Source organism: Magallana gigas, chromosome 7, assembly GCF_963853765.1.
Source record: "Magallana gigas chromosome 7, xbMagGiga1.1, whole genome shotgun sequence".
Classification (NCBI taxonomy): Eukaryota; Metazoa; Mollusca; class Bivalvia; order Ostreida; family Ostreidae; genus Magallana; species Magallana gigas.
In genome coordinates, this window is record NC_088859.1 from 7,815,513 (window position 1) to 7,838,764 (window position 23,252).

The 23,252-nt window shown below is 31.9% G+C and overlaps 2 protein-coding genes across 7 annotated transcripts in view; both read right to left on the reverse strand.

Moving 5' to 3' along the window:
* Positions 1-14,220, reverse strand: part of LOC105335826 (interleukin-6 receptor subunit beta) — a 34,337-nt gene extending 20,117 nt beyond the window's left edge. The window contains exons 1-6 of one of the 4 annotated variants that reach the window (XM_034456045.2): positions 13,945-14,220; positions 13,094-13,288; positions 8,997-9,153; positions 8,293-8,571; positions 3,650-3,779; positions 1,651-1,835 (exon numbers count right to left, since the gene is read on the reverse strand). In XM_034456045.2, the coding sequence (XP_034311936.2) occupies positions 1,651-1,835; positions 3,650-3,779; positions 8,293-8,571; positions 8,997-9,084 (682 nt within the window). In that variant the 5' untranslated portion in view covers positions 9,085-9,153; positions 13,094-13,288; positions 13,945-14,220. Of the gene's footprint in view, positions 1-1,650; positions 1,836-3,649; positions 3,780-8,292; positions 8,572-8,996; positions 9,181-12,985; positions 13,289-13,944 lie in introns of all 4 variants that reach the window. The other 3 variants (XM_034456046.2, XM_066089337.1, XM_034456047.2) reach the window with 3 other exon arrangements.
* A 6,979-nt stretch (positions 14,221-21,199) lies between these two features.
* The window catches only part of LOC136269702 (interleukin-6 receptor subunit beta-like), a 53,369-nt gene continuing 51,316 nt past the window's right edge, over positions 21,200-23,252 (reverse strand). For 2 of the 3 annotated variants that reach the window (XM_066089333.1, XM_066089332.1), the window contains exon 19: positions 21,200-22,709. In XM_066089333.1, the coding sequence (XP_065945405.1) occupies positions 21,538-22,709 (1,172 nt within the window). In that variant the 3' untranslated portion in view covers positions 21,200-21,537. The remainder of the gene's footprint in view (positions 22,710-23,252) is intronic. The other variant, XM_066089334.1, reaches the window with a different exon arrangement.

Genomic DNA, 23,252 nt, shown 5'->3' on the forward strand with positions numbered 1-23,252 from the left:
GGTAGTGTCCTATTCCTCTCTAAAACAGTTATCCAAAAATGGGAGCATTCTGCAATGAGGATTTTAAAAATATAAATGGCTGGCCTATTGGTCAGTGATTTGTTTAATTTGATATTTCCAAATATTGTATACCCTTGCTTTCATTTTTTCCTGACAGCATGTTTCCAATGAAAACAAGAGGTAATGTGAGCAAGCTAACAAATGATGCTCCAGCTAAGAAAATATAATAGCTCAAGTACCAGTATTTCTCTATCGGAAAGTAATGGATGCACCATTTTCTAATAGTGACCTTGAACCTTGGTCAAGTGACACATCCTCAGGTCTTAAGCAACCTTTGTGTGAATGATTCTCCATAAGAAACATTTAAAATAAAGCACACACAAATTTTGCAATTTTCCTTCCAGTGACCTTGAACTTGCTTAAATGATCTTGTGTCAAAATCATCACACCCTTAGGTGATAAGCAATATTTGTGTGAAGTAAGAACTTCCAATGTTTCTCCATTAGAAAGATATGGACCAGACACAAATTTTGCACTTTTCCTTCCAGTGACCTTGAACTTGCTCAAATAACATTGGGTCATAATCATATAATACCCTCTGGTCATAAGCAATCGTTGAGTGAAGTAAGAACTTTCAATGTTTTTCAATCTGAAAGACATAGACTGAGACATGAATTGTGCACCTTCCAGTGACATTGAACTTGTCCTAATGACCTTGGGTTAAAATCAAGACACACCCTCAGGCCATAAGCAATCTTTGTGTGAAGTAAGAACTGACGGGAGGGGTGGGGGGATAATAAAATTATGGGACTGTACTAGTTGAATGAAATACCAGCTAATGTAAAATACAATGGAGTATGAATATTTAAGGTATATATAGCAGATTAGAAGCAATAAGCGTAGTGATACGAAATGAAAGCTAATTAATATGGCAGTAGTAAGAGATAAAAGTTGGAAAACTTTAAAATTTGAGCAGCTATTGTTACAAATCATTATCACCTCTTTATCTATACCTGAATCAGCCAGCTAGCCATTAGTGCTTGCTGTATAATAATGTCTATGGAGCTGAGACTAACACATGTCTAAATTACGAATTAAAGTGCATGGGAAAGTATCAATCTGTGTGAACGTCTAGTCAGAATAAATGTAGCATTAGAACCCACCACATGTGTTATTTTTATGTCTGAATAGACAGTCTGATACTAAGCAATTTTACACAAATGTTTTCTGGGTTTTTTTTACTCAAACCATATATATATATATATATATATATATATATATATATATATATATATATATATATATATATATATGTCAATTACACTAAATTATAGTATAGACTACCATGGTATTTTTCTGGAAATAAGAAACTGAGCAATATATACACACATTAATAACGATGTTCTGTATACTGGGTCATTTTTGGTATCAATTTTCTTTTTGCCCTTCTATACAACTTCATGCAAACTGTTTGGCCCCATCTTGAACTCACCCAGAAAAGTTGTGTTAAAATTTAAGAAAAATAATTTAAAACATCAGAATTTACCAATGCAATCTTAAATTTCCCACTGAGAGTGAGGGCAAAAGGGGCAAAAATGAAACAGGGGCAAATATTTTCCTGTGCACAGTATTATAATTAACTATACTTACTAATGTTCTGTGTCCAGAATTCCTTTCTAAATATCTTGGAAGTCTTGAACTCTAAGTTTGTGACGTTAAGTATGACTATTTTAGACATGGAATTAATGCTTGGCTCATCATGTTCTGTCCAGACACACTGCTCTCTAATTTTCTTCTGTGGACAATTGACACTATTCTGTCCATTGTCTACTGACCTGTTAAAAAAAAAGGAGGAATAGCTTATACCAGCACGTGTAACTGATTACCTGTTAGAAATGACACTGTTAGACGCAAAACTTGTGTATGGAAACAAGTGTATGTCATTGAGACAAATTTATAGGTTGGTTAGCAAACTCAGCAAGAAAACTGTTGGTGGACTGACCGACCGCCGACCTACAGACAGACAGCAGCAAAGCAATTTGCCCTCCCTTCTACAAAGGGGGGCATAAAAAATATTCATAGACATACTTGCCAACTAGCCAATTGCAAAATGATCTGACTAAAAATCCCAAACTTAAAGTCATGTAAAAAAAATTACAACAGTAACTTGATCCAAAGGGTCGTTGCCAAAGCATCTTGTTTGATCTGATGATCTCCGCCTGGCAACTAGACATGATCAGGCTCTTTATAATGATAAATTTATTATATACCCTTATCTGTTTAAAAGTTTTAAGTACAAATATATCTATTTAAAACTGACTGTATGACGTTTACTTATATAACAAACTATTTTTTAAAACTCTTTAAAATGCTAAAATACAGATATTATTTATTGCATACGTCATCAGTTTCAGAGAGTGGTGATACGGAATTGGAAACTTACAGTGTGGTGATCCGGAAAATTGGATCATAGTCTGTAAAATTGACTGTATCAAGAAGGGAAAATTGATGGGTATAAAGTAAACCAGGCTCTGATTTAAAAAAGAACACTTAAGGAGGCCGACGTCAGTTTTCATTGCGCATGTTTTTGCGCATTCTGGTATAAAACAGTGGATTTCTACTTCTTATGAAATTTTTATAGTATTTATAAGATTGAACACAATACACAAAATACAGATAATTTTTATTAGATATTTTAAGGAAATTCATATTTTTTTAACGATTTTTCCGTTGTGTGGTAGGAGATCATTGCCATTGCGCTTTTATGACGTTGTGAAAAACATGAAGATTTGTTGGAGTAGGTTATAAGAAATAATATAAAAGAAAAAGTAAAAATCATAGTCTGTTGAATGTGTATACACATAATAATGCTATCCTGGAGGACATTTAACTAATTTTTTAATGAATGTATATAATACCAATCTTCTTTTGTAATACTCCAAAAATAGAGCAAAATTTAGTGCATTTTAATATTTGGAGATGGTCCCCACTAAAATCCACATCGTAGAATTTGGTATTTTTACGTTTAAGGTAGGAAATGATATGACTAAGCATATATAACTTGATAATTTGATAAAACAAGCAATTGTAGTATTTTTTAAATCTGCTTGGAAGTGCGAAAAATGACAGTCTATATATTCCTATCGTAAATGTACCTCTATTTTGAGATGGTCCCTTAAAAGAACTAGAAAGTGGATTTTCTTTAAACTGCGCAAAGAAACTAAAGTTGGTTTAAATGGCATATGGTTAAAAAATAAAAGAGTTTAAAAGAGCTGTGCAGTGCACAACAGAAAAAACGTTTAGAAAATAAAAATTTCATAAAATTGCTAACTATTTTTATCAGTATTTTGTTTATTGTGTTCAATGTCATAAATGATTTCGAAAAAATTTCATAAGTAGTATAAATACACTACAGTACGCTAGAATGCACAAAAACATGTGCAATGAAAGCTAGAGTCGGCCTCCTTGATTCAGTTTTTTTCTCAAATTGATTGAAAACTAAGATTTTTTTCTGAAATGTAGAGATTTGAGTTTTCTCAAATTTCAGAAAAAATCAAATATTTGAGAAAAAACTCAGACTTAAGTCTGAGATTTCACTTAAGTTTGTTTTGTGAAATCGGAGCCTGGTTATCTTCTGTAATATACTTACAAAATTATGTTAACATCTAGGTATGCAGGATTGAGGTACTTTCCTAAATTCCAGTTACAGCGGAACTCTTGTGGATTACTTGTATTGTCCAAAATACATTGAAAATCTGTGACATTCCTCACATCTTCATCTGAGAAATGTAAAAAAAAATGTTCAAAAACCTTGAAAAAATCAGACATGTAATGAATATGGTAATTTCTGCCGCTTTCAAAAAGATCTAATAAATATTTGTGTAGCATCAAAAGTAGTTAATCATTAGTTATCACCAACTTTCGTTTAAATAAATTTTTATCTCTGTAAACAATAAACTAATTAAGAAATGAATTTAATAATTTTTCAATTGATTAATGCATCAAAGGAAAAATTGACCAGAAAACTTTTTTTTCATCAATGCACTCCAATTTGAGCTTTTCTGACCTAATAATTTTTTAGAGGTCAGGAAATTTTTTAAAGATTTTCTCTATATATTTTTATGTAAAAATTCACCCCCCCCCCCTCCCCCAATTGTGGCTCCACTCTAGACCATGATTTGAACAAAATTGAATCTACACTATCCAATTTGAGCTTTTCTAAAAAAAAAAAATAGCGGTTTTAAAATGTTGTTTTAAAGTATACAAATTGGAAAAAAATATAAATATATTCCTTAATTGAATACCAATTAGGTTGTTAGAAAAGTTTGTGGACAAGTTTGATTGTAAGCACGAGACTTGCTTGATATTAGCAAAACTTTTCAGATTTTAACAACGTATTCTCCAAAAAATAAGTAAAAATTGTTTGTTTTTTTCTCAAAGGCACCATAAGAAATATAGGCTACGGCTTAATCTTTATGATTAGATATGCTTCAGGTAGCATTCTTGTTTTATTATGCTTTTATATTTTGTACGGATTTCCTGGTTATCTTTCATTAGAAAATGTAAGGTTTAAATGTATGTAAATGCCCAATATTTCATATGATTTAATTCCATGACAAACACTTATGAATGTCATTGGGATCAATTAAATTTGATAATTTATGACCATTTTATCACCAAAAATGGATGACCAATGCTTGAAAATTGAACCGAAAACATTAACATTAATTTAATATATCTTGGAAGACCGGACTGTTATTATATTTTGTGTGTAAGCAGGAAAATCTCTGATGGAGATCAAAACATTAATAGATGCTGCTGAAGATGGCTGACATGTGTCAAAGACAATGGATTCCAAATGAAATCAGAGCTTTAAAGATGGAAGAACTGATATTTTGAGCTCTTGCAGCACTCCAACCAACCTCCATACAGCTTAAATCTTGCACCTATGAATTTCGCTTTATTTCTAAAGTTGAAACTGCTTGGACAGAGATTTTCGAACTTAAATAGTCTACGATAAGCCACAAAAGATAATATACCAAAACTTTGTGTAAATTTTATCTGCAATGATCGCCACCTAATCATAACCCGCCTTTGACCAATCAATAAATGGGTCTTGTAGATTTTAGTGTGGCTGTTTCTATAGAGCTATGAATTAACTATATAAGTTTCCGTAAGATATAGAGGAAATCAGTCTTGGAAGATGTAAATATAGAAAATAATTAGGGATGTCAATTTTATTCGGTAGCGATAGTTGAATGAGTATTTGTTCATTTATTTAAAACTGTATGTCCTTTAAAAATTACATATTGCAACTATCACATACACCTTAAAGTAAACTCAAAAATATTTTTAAAAAATTATGATAACATCCACTTGATATATTTGACAAAAATACATTAAGAAGTATTGTATCTAAATATCTGTTAGCTAATGTCTTAGCTTTTCCTTTTTCTTTGGACAGTCACATATAATTGAGCTCCATATCATCAAAGGCAAATTAAATGTGACCTGTTTCATGTTAGTCATTGCCCCGTGGAAATCAACATCAAAAATCAATTATTATAAAAACAAACGCCACGAAACAATTACTGATATGATTAAATTTTTGATTGATACTAAATCTTATTCAATAAATAACTGATTACACAATAACCACAGATTGATCTCTTTAAGTACATGTTTGGTTAAGTATTGCTATTCCAAGAAAAAATGATAGACAAAATAAAAGAAATCAATTATTTGCCGCTTCAAATAAAAGAAATCAATTATTAGCCGCTTATAAATATATATACTAAAACATAGGTAATCACAGATTACAAAGCTCACCGAGACGAGACATCACCCTTATGAGACTTCACCTTTATGAGACCACCTTTATCATATTAAATGAAAATCATACTTTATGATCTTGGATATTCATGGATTCTGTTTTGACACAATATCGTATATCATCTGTTAAAAAATTGTATGATAATCATATGTTCATATGTTAATCAATACAATAATATAAAATTAAATATTGCATCCTATCATATTTACAACATATATCATATAATACAATAAAATACCATAATAAACAATGATGAGATATGATATTGTAACGTATGATATGACATTGTATTGTGTTATACGTTATTGTATTTGATCACATAATACAATATCATAATGTATTAAACAATATAGTATTATATTACAATATCATATTACATAATACATCATAACATTGTAACATATGATATTATATTGTATAATATAGTATGATACTGTATGATACTATCATTTTTGATACATGATATGATATTGTATCATATGATACACTATAATTTGATACAACATTGTATCATATCAAATGATACAATATTATGTGATAAAGTAAAATATTATATAATTATACAATATTATTATATCGTATCATATAACTTTTTATAATATTACATATGATATCATATTGTATCATATTAAACAATATTGTTTCATACAATACAATACTATATCTTAGGAATCATGTTATATCATTTATCATCAAACACATCTATCTTTCCAGCAGGTTTGAGTGAGGTAGGAGATTTCTTTAGCATCCTTGATAATGGAGATCAGGCTCTGCATCTGAAGCAACCTCTGCGTTTCATTTATAATAAAGTTAAATCAACTATGCAAGCTATCATCTATAAAACATGTGACCTGTTCAAAAAAAACTAAACCTCATCCAGCATCCGAACCCTATGGCTCAGATTCAGCATTCAAGCCTGTCAGGTGCATCTGCATCATAATACACACCATCCATTCAAGTTTGGTGAAGTTAGGACCTGTAATAACTAAGATATATTTTTTAGCATCCTTGATAATGTAGATCAAGCTCTGCATCGGAAGCTTCCTTTGTGATTCATTCATATTACAGTTTAATCAACTATGCAAGTTTGAAATAGTACTATTTATATCTATTAAACATGTGACCTGTTCCAAAAAACTTAACCATATCCAGCATCTGAAACCTATGGCCCAGACTCAGCATTCAAGCCTGTCAGGTGCATCAGTATCATAAGACGCAACATCCATGGAAGTCTGGTGAAGTTAGGACAAGTAATAACTAAAATATAATCATCAGAGGGCACCTGCTTCAAAAACTTTAACCAGCTCTAAAAACCTTAACCTCCTACAGCATCCGAAACCTTTAGCTCAGATTCAGCACTCAAGCCTGTCTGGTGCATCAGTATCATAAGATACACCATCCATGCAAGTTTGGTGAAGTACGGACCTGCAGTAGCTTAGATATTGCTATCAAAGGGCACCTGCAACAAAAACTTAAACCAGCTCTAAAAACCTTAACCTCTTTCAGCATCCGAAACCTTTAGCTCAGACTCAGCACTCAAGCCTGGCTGGTGCATCAGTACTATAAGACACACCATCCATGCAAGTTTAGTGAAGTACGGACCAGCAGTAACTTAGATATTGCTATCAAAGGGCACCTGCAACAAAAACTTTAACCTGCTCCAAAAACCTTAACCTCCTCCAGCATCCGAAACCTATAGCTCAGATTCAGCACTCAAGCCTGTCTGGTGCATCAGTATCACAAGACACACCATCCATGCAAGTTTGGTGAAGTACGGACCTGCAGTAACTTAGATATTGCTATCAAAGGGCACCTGCAACAAAAACTTTAACCTGGTCCAACAACCTTTACCTCCTCCAGCATCTGTAATTTAGGACTCAGATTCAGCATCCAAGTCTTTCAAGTCTATAAGTAGGTCCAGATGCATCATCCATGCAAGTTTGGTGAAGATAGGACAAGTAATAGCTTAGATACAGGACCTGCAACAAAAACTTTAACCAGGTCCGGACGCCGACGCCGACACCGACGCCGACGCCGAGGGTATAGCATAAGCTACCCCTGACTTCGTCTCGGTGAGCTAAAAATGCTTAAAAAAGAATACTGTTATTTTCATTTCAAGCCCAACAATTTCTGCATTTAAAAAAAATTGACTGTTTATTTTTTCTTCACTTTATAACAAGCAATTGACTAAGAAAATTTTAGTCAATGATCAGCATGATAGTCAAGTACTGGAATACTCGGTGATATCCCTGAAAATTGTATTAATTTTCTATATATGAGAATTATACTAATTTCATTTGCATCTGGCCCCAGGACCATAACACTTAGATGTGCCTACTTTTGATCTCAATCCGAGTTTCACAAAAGGAAGACATGGTAGAAAAGAAAGACTGAGATCACACGTGAGCTTGTTTATAAAGTTTTATGGCCCCCGGGCCTGGACTCAATTATAAACTTACATTCTACAATAAGATTGACAGAGCCGACCATACTAACAGGAGAGCCTATTTCATTAACCCTCCAACAATTGTAGCTGCCTTTGTCTTCGATCGTGCTGATAGTTTTTTTCAACAACAGCGTCCTGTCTCCCACTACAGTTAGCATATCAGAGCTCGCCTCTATGTTAAGTGGAAGCTCAAACTTCAAAAGACTGGTATTCAAGCCAGAGTCAGGAAATACTGTACAATTGAGCTCCAATGTCTGATTTATTAAAATCAATGGATATTTTGGAGTCAACTCTGTAAGAATGAAAAAAGATTAACAAATTAGTAATCATCTTGGTATATTCTACATGATATACTAGAAACAAATGCATGTGTAATTAAATAATTTGAAAACAACTTCAGTCTGAGTTCATTTATCAACATTCACAGTGATTTGAAGAGAAATTGTGTAAAAATCCATGACTGACAGATATACAGACTGACAGTTTGAATGAGGACATAAAATCATTATCCCCTCCAACTCTTTTCAGAGAGGAAAACTTCAAAACACTCGATCATTCTTATTTTCTGACACACACTTATGGAATAGCAAACTTAACAACGACTGGGACAATAGATGACGAACAATATTCATCAACCAGATCTCAAAACCTGAACATTCAATAAATAATATTTTAAACATCTGGAGGATCTAAGTCAACAAATTTTAAACCACTTACCTCCCGATGGTTGAAAAAAAAATGCTTGGAATATTGGGATCAAACTGAGAAGAAATCCCACCACAAACCAATGTGAAAGCAGATGCATGGTTTCCACTCCTTAACACAGCAACAGTTGTTTACTTCCTCCAATGTTGAGCATCTAGATTAATTTGACCTACCATATAAAAAGAAAATGAACTTCCTATAACAACAGCACAAGGGAATTATTTTTTTCCAAGAACTGCTTTTGATCTTGTGAATGTCTGAAACTGGTGTTTGAGTTGTTTAGTTACTTGGGCCAGTTCTATATACACTATATACCGGTACAAATACTATAAACAGTTCTAATGTGGCCAACTAATAATGGCACTCACATTTAAATTTAATAGAAAATTAAAAAAAACTCATAAAATAGGAATTTTTAGATTTAAGGTGTAATTAATATCCCTCTGCTATTAATTCTACCATATATTTTTTCAAAAATTTCATATTGATTTTCATGAAAGTCAATATCAATAGATTCAAAGAATAAATGAAGCGCTGCTAGATTTTTCAAAAATTGATAATGTGTCTAATTATGATATGAAGAAAACTAGACATAGTGAATAGAAAAAGCAAAATTTTACCATCGCAGCATAACATTAAAAATATTAACTGTATTTGAAAATAATATACAGCTATATACATCGCCAATTCATTTTACAAAACACAATGAAGCGCTGCTTTTTAGTTTAGAATAGCACTTTGTTGTATAGGTTTGTAACGAATATTGCTTCAATTAGCATGTTATCTTTCTTTATCATAGACTATTGAAGGTTTTACATATGTTTTACATACAGTACACTATAAACTGCCACAGTTTCTAATTAATCAGAAAGGTTTTCTGTTTTTAAATTTGGATAAGATAATCGTACATGTAGTACATATGTTTTAAAAATGCTAAAAATGTAAACCAGTAGCAAGAGCAGTTTGTTATAACACAAAAAGGGGATCAAATGAATGATCTTCCAGTAATTGGTACGATCTCAATATAGGGATATATGATCTTGAATTAAATGTTATATTGTTATTTTTTTTTAAATTTGTCCTTTATCTGCTTTCTCAGATAAAAAAAATCCTTATTCAATTTTGTGAATGCGCTATAAATAGAGAGAGAGAGAGAGAGAGAGAGAGAGAGAGAGAGAGAGAGAGAGAGAGAGAGGGGGGGGCGCAAAATTTCATCCAAAATTCTGTGGCCTAAAACACCAAACACATACTGTTCATGTACTGATCTAGTACATAAAATTAAGTAATATTTTTAAAAAAATAATCCATTGGGGGAGGAGAATGGGTATACATGTGAATTTTTCCTCATCAAAATTTTGACAGTCTTTTTGGAAAAGATTTCTTTACTTTTTCCCCTGCAAAAAGGTTGGATTCAGTTCGTTTCGTTTAAATTTTCTTTTCTTTTTTTTATAATTGAATATTAAATAAATGTCGTCTTCCAACATTAATTGGGGCCCAGCACTGCCTCCCTCATTGCTACATCCCTTAATAATTGTGAGTTAACAGAAACAAAGTGAGATTATTTTCTACAGAAGTTATCTCTCTTATCAGAGGGATATTCCACCTTAAAACACTTTTAAAATAATCATAAAAAAATCAATTTGTACAGAAAATTTGATTTAGGTTAGTTCTATAAATCTGTTGTGTCAAAAAACCCACTTTATGGGTCAACTTAAGAGTGAAATTTTAAAAGAAATCCTTTCTTACATATAATAAATGAATAATTATATTTTCTGAAAAAAGGTCACAATGGTAATTATTCATCTCCGCTTGGTAGAAAACAAGGATTAAACTAACTTTCTTGCCCACAAAATAAAACCGAATGATTTTTTTATATTTGAACATTGAAAATGATGAATTATAGTTATTAAGTAAATTTAAGTAAACAACATTGAGATGGTTACCATATCAAAGGGCCCAGTCTAAAAAATGGACGATAGGTGAAAAACATTTCAAAGAATTTTGCTTTGACTTTATCCTATAACTTAGAAATTTCCAAGCTGCCTTTAAACTCTTAAATCATTGACATTACCCCTTACATACAGGAATTTTGCTCAACATAAGCAAGATTAATTAAATGAGAAATAATCTACAACCTAAAATTGATAAAAAAGAGATCTGCTATGACCTTTACATTGACTTGGTTCAAAGTCACTGCACGCCATTAACCCAAAAGCTTTTTTTATGTGAAGTATGAGCCAAATAGGGCTAAGTGGAGAGTATATTTTTCATATTGCTCTGCAATGGCCTTAACCTTAGACCTAAAGCATGGTTCAAGGTCACTGCACACCTATTATCAAAAGGCACTCTGGGGGTATTGTGTATGAGCCAGATCGGGCCAAGGGGAGAGTATTTATCCTCCAGACAAGGATTTTTCATAAAATTCTGCTATGGCCTTCACATTTGACCTAGACAATTTGTTCAAGGTCAGTGCACACCTATTACCAACAGGCACTCTGTGGGTGATGTATGAGCCAGAATGGGCTACAGGGAGAGAAGATATGCTCAGAACAAGAGATCTTGGACAGACAAATGGACGGAATGACAGATGGACGGACAAACTGATCACTACAGGATGCCTGCAGAGTGGGACCCTAAAAATCGAATTGTAATTAATTGCATCTGTACATTTCATTGTCAAATTATCTCCAGAAATTAAAATCCACATGATCTGAGGCCACTGAAAATTAATTAAGAACAACAAAAAGCACTTCACAATTTCTAGGTCAATATTTTTTTATATAGCTAGGTGTATCCTGTAGTTTTATAATAATGCAGATCAGTTACATAATTACATTATAACATTTGTATTTTAGAAATGTTCACAAACAAATTTTTTTCTGTGAAATTTGATATCTAAATAATGGATTGATACTAGGAGTTTTTATCTTAAAGCACTTATCCGTGGAAATGACGTCACAATTTTAAGTACTTGTACTTCATAGATCATGAGAGAATAACCAATTAATCATTCAATGTAAAAAAAAATCCTCCAACTCTAAATATCAGGAGGGAGGAAGAGAGAGCTCCATTATGTCACTTTTTTCTTGAAAATGATGAAGTCTATATATGATTTGATTTTCCTTTTTATAATCCAGAACTCAAAGAATAAAAGGATATTTGGAATCAGCGAGTTCATAAACATATACCATAAATATTCCTTTTTAAAATGTCCTTTACATTTTGGAAAAAGAGTGAAACTGGGACTCTGTACATTAATAATAGTACATGATCTAAGAGCCACACTCTTGAAAGGATCACTTACTAATAAAGCTGACATAAATTCATAAAAACATCTAGTCGCCTCATTAGTTTCAATAACCTCTTAACTGCGCTAAGGGTATATACTAACAATTGATTTGATTTTAATTTGATTCATTTTCCATTTCATTAAAGTAGTAAATGTGATTGAATTATGAAATGGAGCTATTGTACTTGATATATGTGTTTGTGTTGTCTTGTGATGTGTATGTTTCTGTATGTTTGTGTATGTTTCAGACCTACATTTGTATATATCATTCATCACAATAAAACCTGTTACAATACATTTGTGCAGTGATTAAATCCCGTAACATAACTATAAACTATAACTATATACTACTAGTGTACTAACTAGTATACAGGTCAGAAAGTTACGGTCAGTTGCTATCCGATCAAGGTATTTAGGTTGCACGGACGTCTGAATGCATGTTGTACACATTTTAGCTATAAAAGAACACACAATAGAAAAATAAGAGATTGTATATTTCTAAAAGAATTTCTAAGGTATCTGTATTTTTCTTCTCAGATGTAAATGTAAAATGCTGCCTAATGCCTAGGTCACATTTAAACCAATGGCGGGGCGACCATATTTGATAGATAATTGGCTGAAGAAACATGATCGCCAAACACTGGTATCGGTAAATATGGATTGGTCAAATTAATTTCTAGGAACATATATATCTTCAATAGTTTGAACATACCGGGCATATTAGTTGATGAATCTTCACTCAATCATCGAACATTGAGACACAGTTTGATTTTTAGGTCAGTTGATTACATAAACAACTTAGCAATTGCTAAACCATCACCTGTAAGTATGCATCATTGCTTCAATTTACTGACGAAAAAAGTATCCAGCATAGCGTCGTCGGCCTGGCCGCACGTTGATAAAGAGTAGATGTTTAACATAATCCATATATGGTCAGTCCTCCATCAGCCAATTTGTCAAAATTGCCTGATAGACCAATCGACCGTTAGTCAATTTTCCGGGGTCAAGCGGTCAGCTGAAATATAAGAAAATTCCAAATGCCATAAATTAACCAACAGCAGACATATAAACAAACTGTCCCCGATGGTTGGACCATGATCAAAGGTTGCTTGATAGACTATTCAATGACTGTTACAACAGATGAAATCTGCCATCACCACGCAGAAAAAATTATTACTTGGACAGCTGAAATATAAGAAAATTCCAAATGCCTTAATGTCGACCAACCAACAACAGAGATAACAAACTGTTCCTGATGGTTGGACAATGATTGAGGGTTGTTTGATGGACTATTCATCAACTGTAATTGAACTGAGGAAATTGGCCATTGTCACACAGAAACATCATAACTTATAGCCGGACTGACATCAACAGCCAACACTCCTTATTTATTCTGCTGGAAGCAGAAACTTGGGACAGGGCAATAGTAAAATGATGAATTACCAATATATTATTGTTTTAATTCGCATAGCCCACAACTTAATATAAACATGTTTTTGTCTCTAACGTCTTGATTTTATTGTCATTATTTATTTATTTATTAATATCATCATCGATATTATCAGCGATTATCACTTTTTTCTGTCAAGTCAAAACCTTAAGAAATCCAACTTTCGGTTTGAAAAGAAACGTGTACTAGTAAAGTGTCAACTTATATTTTCATTTTCTTACCATGATGTACTATATGAATCCTTCATTATGACCTAATTTGACGAACCACTTCTCATCATTATGGTACATCAAATATTCCTTCCCTAATCATCGAGTAATCGTCTCTGATAAGAAAACATGGCTCGTCTATTGATATGTCTAATATCAGGAAAAAGAACAGTTATTAGATGTGATGTTCTTCGTTAATAATGAAACTGGAAAAACCAAACAAACTGTTTCGAAACAAACATTAAATGATAAGGAAAACAAAATGTCTTCTGTGTCATTTTTAGAAAATCAAATCTTATCAGACACATGCAAGTAAGGTCAAAAATATCAGAGCGGTAACGAGATCATTCCGCGTACAATGCGTTTGAACCATGGGGCGATTCGATCCGAGAATTACACAAATTATTCATGCATATAAATCAAACAGAGAAGGGAACTGGATTCTTTAAGATCAGCAGCATGTGTTATAAATGCAAGAAAGAAAGAAAGAGAGAGAGAGAGAGAGAGAGAGAGAGAGAGAGAGAGAGAGATTTATTTCTCCGGCTCTGGAACCTCAACCGCCCTTTTCATGAATAAATATTTTTCAAATATCAAACAATAAAAGCAAGGTAACAGTCAGAGGAGTCTCTGATTATGGTTTAGACTTCAAAATGAAGCTTAAATTGCAAACATCAGAATATCCGACTTGTCGATCTGAGGGATATGGGACTTCAGTGACTAGATTTAACGGTTGTAAACTATAATTTACGGACAGAAACCTATAGTTAACGACGACAATCTATATTTCACATCTGTAAACCATAGCCGACATGATTATCTATGTTTCAGAAGTGTCAAACTATAAATAACACTGAAAATAATCATTTGCAATTGCAAAACATAATGGATCAGATAAAGATAGCTTCACGGTTGTGAAACTATGATCAACAACTATTAACTATAGCTAACGAATGTAAATTAAAGTTTACAGACCTGAATCCATATTTTTATATTTATCGGCAAAATTTATCGTTAACGTTATTTACAGACTGAGAAACTTATATTATCAGTCGTAAAATGTTGTTTACAACCGTTATATATTGTTTTGCAGATGACAATTGTTAACTATAGTTTAGCGTTTGTAAACTATAGTACACGGTCGATAAACCAAGTTTATCAGCTGTGAAGTTTTATTTTACGCCGTTAATCTATATTTCACATATGTAATTAAACCACGATTAACGCAATCGTCTAAGTTTAGAAGCAAAAATCTAGGGACCTATAATTTAGACTGAATTAAACCATTTTTGATTGCAAAACAAATACTGATAAATACCGGTAAAGTTTCACGATTGGGGAACTATGATTAACAAGTCTTAACTATAGTTAACGAATGTAAATTATAAAACTGTAGTTTACAGATGTGAATCTATTTTAATCAGCAAAATATATTGTTAACGTTAAATGAAGACAGATGGATTATCATTTGTAAACAATAGTTTACAACCGTTAAATTAAGTTTGACAGATGAAAACTTTAGTTAACGAATCGTTAACTATAGTTTGCTGTTCGTAAACTATAGTTGACAGTCGATAAACTTTTCATCAAATAAGAAACTATGTTTAGGTAATTTGTTTTTTATTTGGCGTGCCATAGACTTAATGGACATCATAACCTTGCATTGAGCTTTTATTTCGTATATGGGTGCAGAGAAGAAGATTTTTTGAGATTTAATTTGTTTTTACTATATGACCATATTGGCCCCACCCTAGGGCCTGGACCCCAGACCCATGGGCCATGAATTTCTCAATTTCAGTAGAGGACTTCGCAGACATTATAACCACGCATACGTTTTCCTCAAATATATATATATATATATATATATATATATATATATATATATATATATATATATATATATATATATATATATATATATATATGAGAGTTGAGAAGAAGAGTGTTAAGATCCAATACATTTTTACTATACGGACATATTGGCCCCACCCTAGGGCCTGAACCACTGACCCAGGGGCCATGAATTTCACAATTTCAGTAGAGGACTTCGCAAACATTATAACCATGCATACGTTTTTCTCAAATATATATGAGAGTAGAGAAGAAGAGTGTTAAGCCATGATCCAATACATTTTACTATACGGACATATTGGCCCAACCCTAGGGCCTGAACCCCTGACCCAGGGGCCATGATTTGACAATTTTGGGCTTCATGCACATCATAATCATGCATTCAAGTTTTTCCCAACATTTGTGGGATTACGGAAAAAGATTTTTTTAAATTGGCTTTTTTGTGTATTGGCCCCACCTATGGCGCCCTTGAGGAGGTAGAGCCATGCATCTCACAATTTAGATTCCTCCTACCATTGAGATCCTTCACATCAAAAACTCTAACAATTGCCTTTGTAGCTTTCAAAAAGAAGTTAAAAATATAAAAATGTTAACGAACTATGCACGACGGACGACGTACGACGAACGTCGACGGACGAAGACCAATTGCAAAAGTCACCTGAAGGACTCAGGTGACCTAAATAAGATCAATAACAGATGCGATTTCATTCTCTGTATCAGTTATATAACTAATTACTCATCTTTTCTATGTAGTATATACTTATTCTGGTAAAATTTCTGTAAAAGTGAAAGTATTATGCTTTGTGTAACGAAGAATGTTGACCCAGGTTAAAAATTGACCCAAAGGTCATTTTTCAACATTGAATGTTGAGACCAAAAGTCGTGAAATTCATATCCAGGGTAATTTTTTAACAGTTTGAAGATTTTTGAAAACTCTGTTGACATCGACCCTTTAAAAATTGACCCTGTTAAAAATCGACTCCCACTTCAGAGTAGAACTGAATTGCTCTACATGGTTAAAGTGTACATGCATTTAAATGAAAATTTCTAAACACAAAATGTATATTTAATATTTTGAACAAGTTGTGGGGTAGACATAACCCAGTATGTCCATGTAGATATGGACATATTATTTCATTTTAATCGGAACAAAATATACATATCACTTTCTGTGGTTTATTGTACAAATGGATAACATAACAGTATTATAATGATACAAGGGTGATTAAAATTTTGATAGAAATTACACTGTAGCCCAGTGCAAATACTATTTATGGCACACATCATATAAAACATCTGTACAACAAAATCATGTCATGAATATTACGCTAAGACAAAAAAGATTAATAATAGTTATACAAAGAACTTCAAAGAATGGAATAGTTGGAGAATCCTGCTTGTGTCCTTATTCATCACAAAAGTATTCACTTCAGTGATTTTCAATACATTTTATTATGCATACTCGACTTTTATAAATCAAAGATAATTCAAAGGCGTACAATGAGGCAGATCGTGAGATAAATTAAAAATCCTGAGAATTTCACATAAATAAACCGATCTATGAAATAGCACCAAAATCTCTAAAGAACCACCATCCAAAATAAGAGATGTAATATTAGGTGTTCTACATATACGATTTTTAATCTTTACATATGGCTTTAAAGAGAGTGCCCAACATGAATGTATCAATTGAACAAACTTGACCCAAATTATGTCGATTTTTTCTCTAATATAAAAAAAAAACTTAAAATGTTTTATGTTATGGAAAGTTATATATGCATTATTTCTACACGATAATTTGTATAATAGCGAGTGTGTCCTTGGTGCTGATAAATTTGCACCATCTGATAAAAAAGTAAGTGAATTATTTATCATATGACATCTGTTGGCAATGATAGAAATTAAGCTACTCTTTGTTTTATTACAGGTAATGTAAACCACTAAGGGGGAGGGGGTATCAATAATTAAACATTCTTTTAGACAATGAACAGAGCATTTTATTCAAATGACATTTGGAATTTGACAAATAGCATGTAGTCGGTTTATTTTTTCCTTTGATTAAAAAGAAATAAACCTAACCAATAAATTTTAAACATGTTCATCGTCTTGATGTAATAATCTTTCAATAATGAAATTGCAACTTTTTTCAATTTAGAATCATTAAACAATGCTATGATATATGAAAATCACAAGATAATCAGGAGGTAATTATAAACTCTTTGAGATTATGTACAAGAAAAATAACTGTTATTGTAAATTATAAATTATAAAACTATAAAATGTCATATTATACAAATACAATAGTAAATTAATACTGCAGGATAGAATGACGACTCAAATTATTAAAAACTCCACTATATACACACCATATAATATAAAGCTTAAGATGAGTATACGAAGTAGAAAAATAAAAACATGGATAAAAAAATGACTCAGAAAATGTTATTAATTTATTAACAACAATCATCTGAGCTGTTGCTGTACAGGAATGTGGTAATCGGGATAAACCCTGATAGGCTGAAGACACATACGTAAATACAATAGAAACAAGAACTAAAACTTTCAAACCTGATAGACCGACTTTCAATTGTAATCACAGGTTGCCTTTTCGACTAGAGTCAGGACTATAACTAATAAAAAAAAATAGCGAGGTTCCATCGCCCGTTGACGAGCTTATAATTTTTGAAAGGGAGTGTATTATATGTTAGTAAAAGAGGGAGACTGAGATAAAAATGGTGACTTCGTCTAAGTTTTATTGGCCAAGGGATGGAAATCTTATATCAAACCGTTTTGTATCAGCAGTTGCCAATTACTTTTTAAAAAATCTTTTATGCCTTTAGCTCGAAAACTAACAAAAACTTGCTTTATTGAGACATATAGGTTTGATTTTGATTTTGATTTTTTTTATGATAGCGCATTTCTTATAATAGAGAGACGGTATTGTCTGGTACAGTCAGTAAATTTCGTGAACATTTTAACTTGGCCATATATATATATATATATATATATATATATATATATATATATATATATATATATATATATATATATATATATATTAGCAAAAGGCTAAATTATGTTCAAATTCAATCAAGTAAGTTACTAGAACCATAAGTAAGTCCATACTTCAATAAAAAAAAAAACATTCAAGAAATGAGGTAGAGATCTTTTTAGCGTAAAATGGGACATTTATTAATAATGTTATATTGTGTGAGATTTAAACATATTGGAGATATAAATAATTACTTAAAAAACATAACTTTATTGCACTTAATTGCTTTTGCAAACACGCGAATTTCTAAACAGTATTTTTAATGGATGTTTAATTTTTATACTCAAAAATCAATTCCTATGACATTAATATGAATATTTAAATATAAGTGGTTATTAGATGTTTAAAACTTCATCTGAATTCAAAGACAAATAACATCATTCAGAATATTAATTTCACACAGTCAGAGCATGAAAATGATTCAGTCCAATACCTGCATAACTAGAATAAAACTTGATAAATCATTCCTTTTAATGATGTAAATTCATTTCATTTGACAAAAAAGTAAAAAAAAATAAGGCATTGATTCACTATTATAGATATTTTCTTATAGAGTTGTACAATATGTTATTCCAGCAACTCTGAGAATTATCAAACGGTTCCAGACTTACAGGAAAAAATAGTTAACTTAAAAAAAAGTAAAAGAAAGGAGGCCGATTTGGGTTTTTCTTGCGGGAAAACTACAATGGCAAAAGTTTTTATTGTTTAACCATATGTTATTTGTGAATTTTTAAATGTAAAGGGTTATGGTCACGATTTTGGTAAAAAATTATTTTTTCGATGTTTACAATGCTTCATTTAGGCATTTTTAATAGGCAACCAAAATTTGAGTGTCTTTTGATGAGATATAAGCGAGTTACAGTGCTTACAATTCTTCGCTTTGTAAACAAAGCGTTTGTTTACATTTCGAATGTTGAAATGAAAATTCCAGTTTTAGACCTAAAATAAATGTGTTAATCGTTAGGAACTGTTTATTTATGCTTAAAATGAATAATAAGATAGACAAACCAGCTTTAAAAAGATTTTTTACTGGTATATTGAACACATGTAAACAAAAACAGGTCACGAGCCTTGTTTACATGATTGTTAGCCCTGTATCTTGCTTAAAACTCAACAACTGGCACCCAAATTGCATTTGATCATTAGAAATGCATTCTTAAAGCATTGCAAATAATAAAAGCAGAAAAATAAAATTTGACTAAAATCGTGACCATGCCCATTTAAACCAACTCTAGTTTATTTGCGAAGTTTCAAGAAAATCGACCGTCTGGTTCTGTTTCGGGACCATCTCAAAGTAAAAGTACATTTACTATAGGAATATACCGGAAAATTGTTATACGTTTATGATAAGTAAAATAATTTCCTACCTTATATGTAAAAAAAACTAAATTCTACCGTCTGGTCTTTAGTGGGGGCCATCTCAAAATATTAAAATGCACCAAATTTTGCTATATATTTGGATCATTACGAATGAAGATTTGTAAAATGGATTCATTCAAAAGATAAGGAAAACGTCCTCGAGGATAGCATCATTCCATATATAAAATTTCAACGGCGTACAATTTTTACTTTTTCTTTTATGTTATTTCTTATAACGTATTCTTATAAAGCTTCATTATATCATAACATCAGAAAAGCGCAATGGCAACGCTTCCCTAACCCACAACGGAAAAATCGTTTAAAAAATAAAAAATTCCTTTCAAAATATAAATATTTTTATCTGTCTTTTATTTTTTTTTGTGTTCAATTTTATAAATGATATCGAAAAAGTCTCATAAGAAGTATAAATCACCTGTATTATACTAGAATGCGCATAAACATGTGCAATGAAAACTTAAGTCGGCCTCCTTTAATTTAGATTTCAAAAAAATAAAAATTCCAACAGATCAACCATTTTAAACAAATCAATTTGAAAATAAAATCAATAAAACATGTAAATATTGGTGCAGGTGGTTGATGGCATTTTGAAATGTTTATATGAGGTAACCAAAAACGGTTTGTATTTCAACTCTTTACTCTCTACACGCCGCTCAGCTTCAAGGGAGAGAATACTTACAAAAGTGCAATGCAGAAGTTAGTGTTCACTTCTGAATTTAATTGACTCGCAGATGTCATAAAGCATGTTGTATAAATTATTTTACCAAAATAAGTGAAATAGTACATTGGTACTATACAAAAATTTAACCATAGAGATTAATTTACATCAGTAAAACACTGTAGATATAACAAAAAAAGTTGTAAAAATCAACTCCAGAAAAAGGTGTCTGAATGATATCTGGCCCTACCGTAACCAGAAATTTCAAATCACTCAACTCAGTCCTCAACTCAAATCCTGAAAACAAAAGCGCATTAAAGAGGTAAAAACTGAGTAACTTTAGGAAAGTTGGTAACGGTGGGACCAAATACTACATGTAAACTTTTCACATGTATCTAAAATACTGGTCTACTGAATGACTGCATCTATAATGAATGCAATGACATTAATTCAAAATTCATGAATTCAAAGAAAAAGGTTACTACCAGCAGATTCTCCATAAGCAAAAATTAACAATCGGATATATTTATGATATCTATAAACAAATCATTATTTTAAAAAAATATAAAACAAATCTGAAATAACAACTTCTTAATGGATATTGTGCAAATACTTAATTAGATTAAAACAATTAATCAATAGCTTTCGTTTTCTCCTTCAAGCAAAAATTTCAGATGGCCAGAACTGCTTCTGCAGACACATACCCACTGTTGAAGACCACTTCCTCCCTCTCCCCTTCATCTCCTGAGCTCTCTTGCTCAACAGCTTCAGTAGACACAAAGCCTGCTGAATTTATCATGTCAGCAGTAACATAGCCACTGTTATGGATGCATGACCTTTTTGCAAAACTCCCTGAACTTGTGTCTGATTCAGTTTCAAATTCTGGATTACGTTTTCTGTCAACGTCACTGTCAAAATGAGAGGTTGTATTCACATCTTTGGTGCAATTTGAGAAATTTTCAAGTTTTTCTGACTCTAAATCTGTTTTTGCGGTATCATTCTTCACGTATCTCACGATAGGCAAGTCCATTGGTTTATTTAAAACAGAATTAACATTAAAGGAATCCACGGAATCATTTGGAACCTGGTGGGAACAAGATTGATCAATTTTTCCAATAGGACATTTTATATTATTCATTTTAATTTCACCCATTTCTTTATTTGGAACATGGTTACTATAAGGCTGATTCGCGGTTCTGTCTGAATCTATATCCTTAATTAATTGTTCAACTGGTCCACATTTTCCCACTGTTCCATTCGGAACATAACCCATAACAAGTCTATCTTCAAAATCTTTGAGAACGTGACTCCGATCAATTTCATCAACTGGTTTATTTGAAACATGATCTGAGACTGAATTCTCCATTGTTCCATTTTGAAAATCTTTTGCTTCATTTGGAACATAACTCATTTCAGTTTCATCCCCTGATTTGTTAGGCAAGCAGTCTGGGATAGAGGAATCATTTCGTATATAATCAGGAAAATTGATATCATCGATTGGCTGCTTCAGACAGGAGCTTGTTTCTCTAGTCTTCGGGACTGAAGACACATTGTTTTCGATCATCGATTGTTTAGTAAACTGATTTCTTAAAACTTGTGCATTCATTGTCTGGTCATCCAACGAAGGCTGAAATGGATTCACATGATGTTCAACAGCAAACAGTTCTGTTTCTTTAAACTGGTCTCCACCACTCGGTGGTTCGTGAAAGGAATGTTGAGTGTTGTCTGCTTGGTATAATACATAACCTAAAGTTAGTTCAACTATTCCTTGCGTGGGATGTTGAGAGTGAATTTGATGGATTTCTTTGGATGTCTCTGAAGATTGAAGATTATTATTGTTTGCTACAATAAAATATGGATACAATTAAGAATATTGGATGCTCTTTTTTCAAAATCTTCACACTGTAAAAGTTGTTCTATTGTGTAAAATAATAGAGTAATCTTTTAAATTCAGAATAACTTACTATTGAAAATATGCCATAATTAGATTTGACTTATTGCAAACACCAAAACTATCGGGTAAGATAGTTTAATTTTCAGCAACAGGTTTAATAACACATGTTTTAATTCAACTTGCAATACAGAATATATCTTGCAATTTAAAAGCAAATAACAAGAATATGTATTTTGCAAATGATTTTGACAACCAGGAATCGGGTGGTAATTTAAATATATAGAGGTAGTCATACACACAACTCAATTTTATTGAATGCTGTTTTGATGTCCAAAGATTTATTTTGTGATCGATGTGATATATCTTTTTGTATCCATGTAGAAAATGTACATATAGTATATAAATCATAAACTAATCAATATTATAGTTATCTAGCAGCTAACGAACTAATCAATGATATCAACTTGGTCAAAAGCTAATTTTGCAACTAC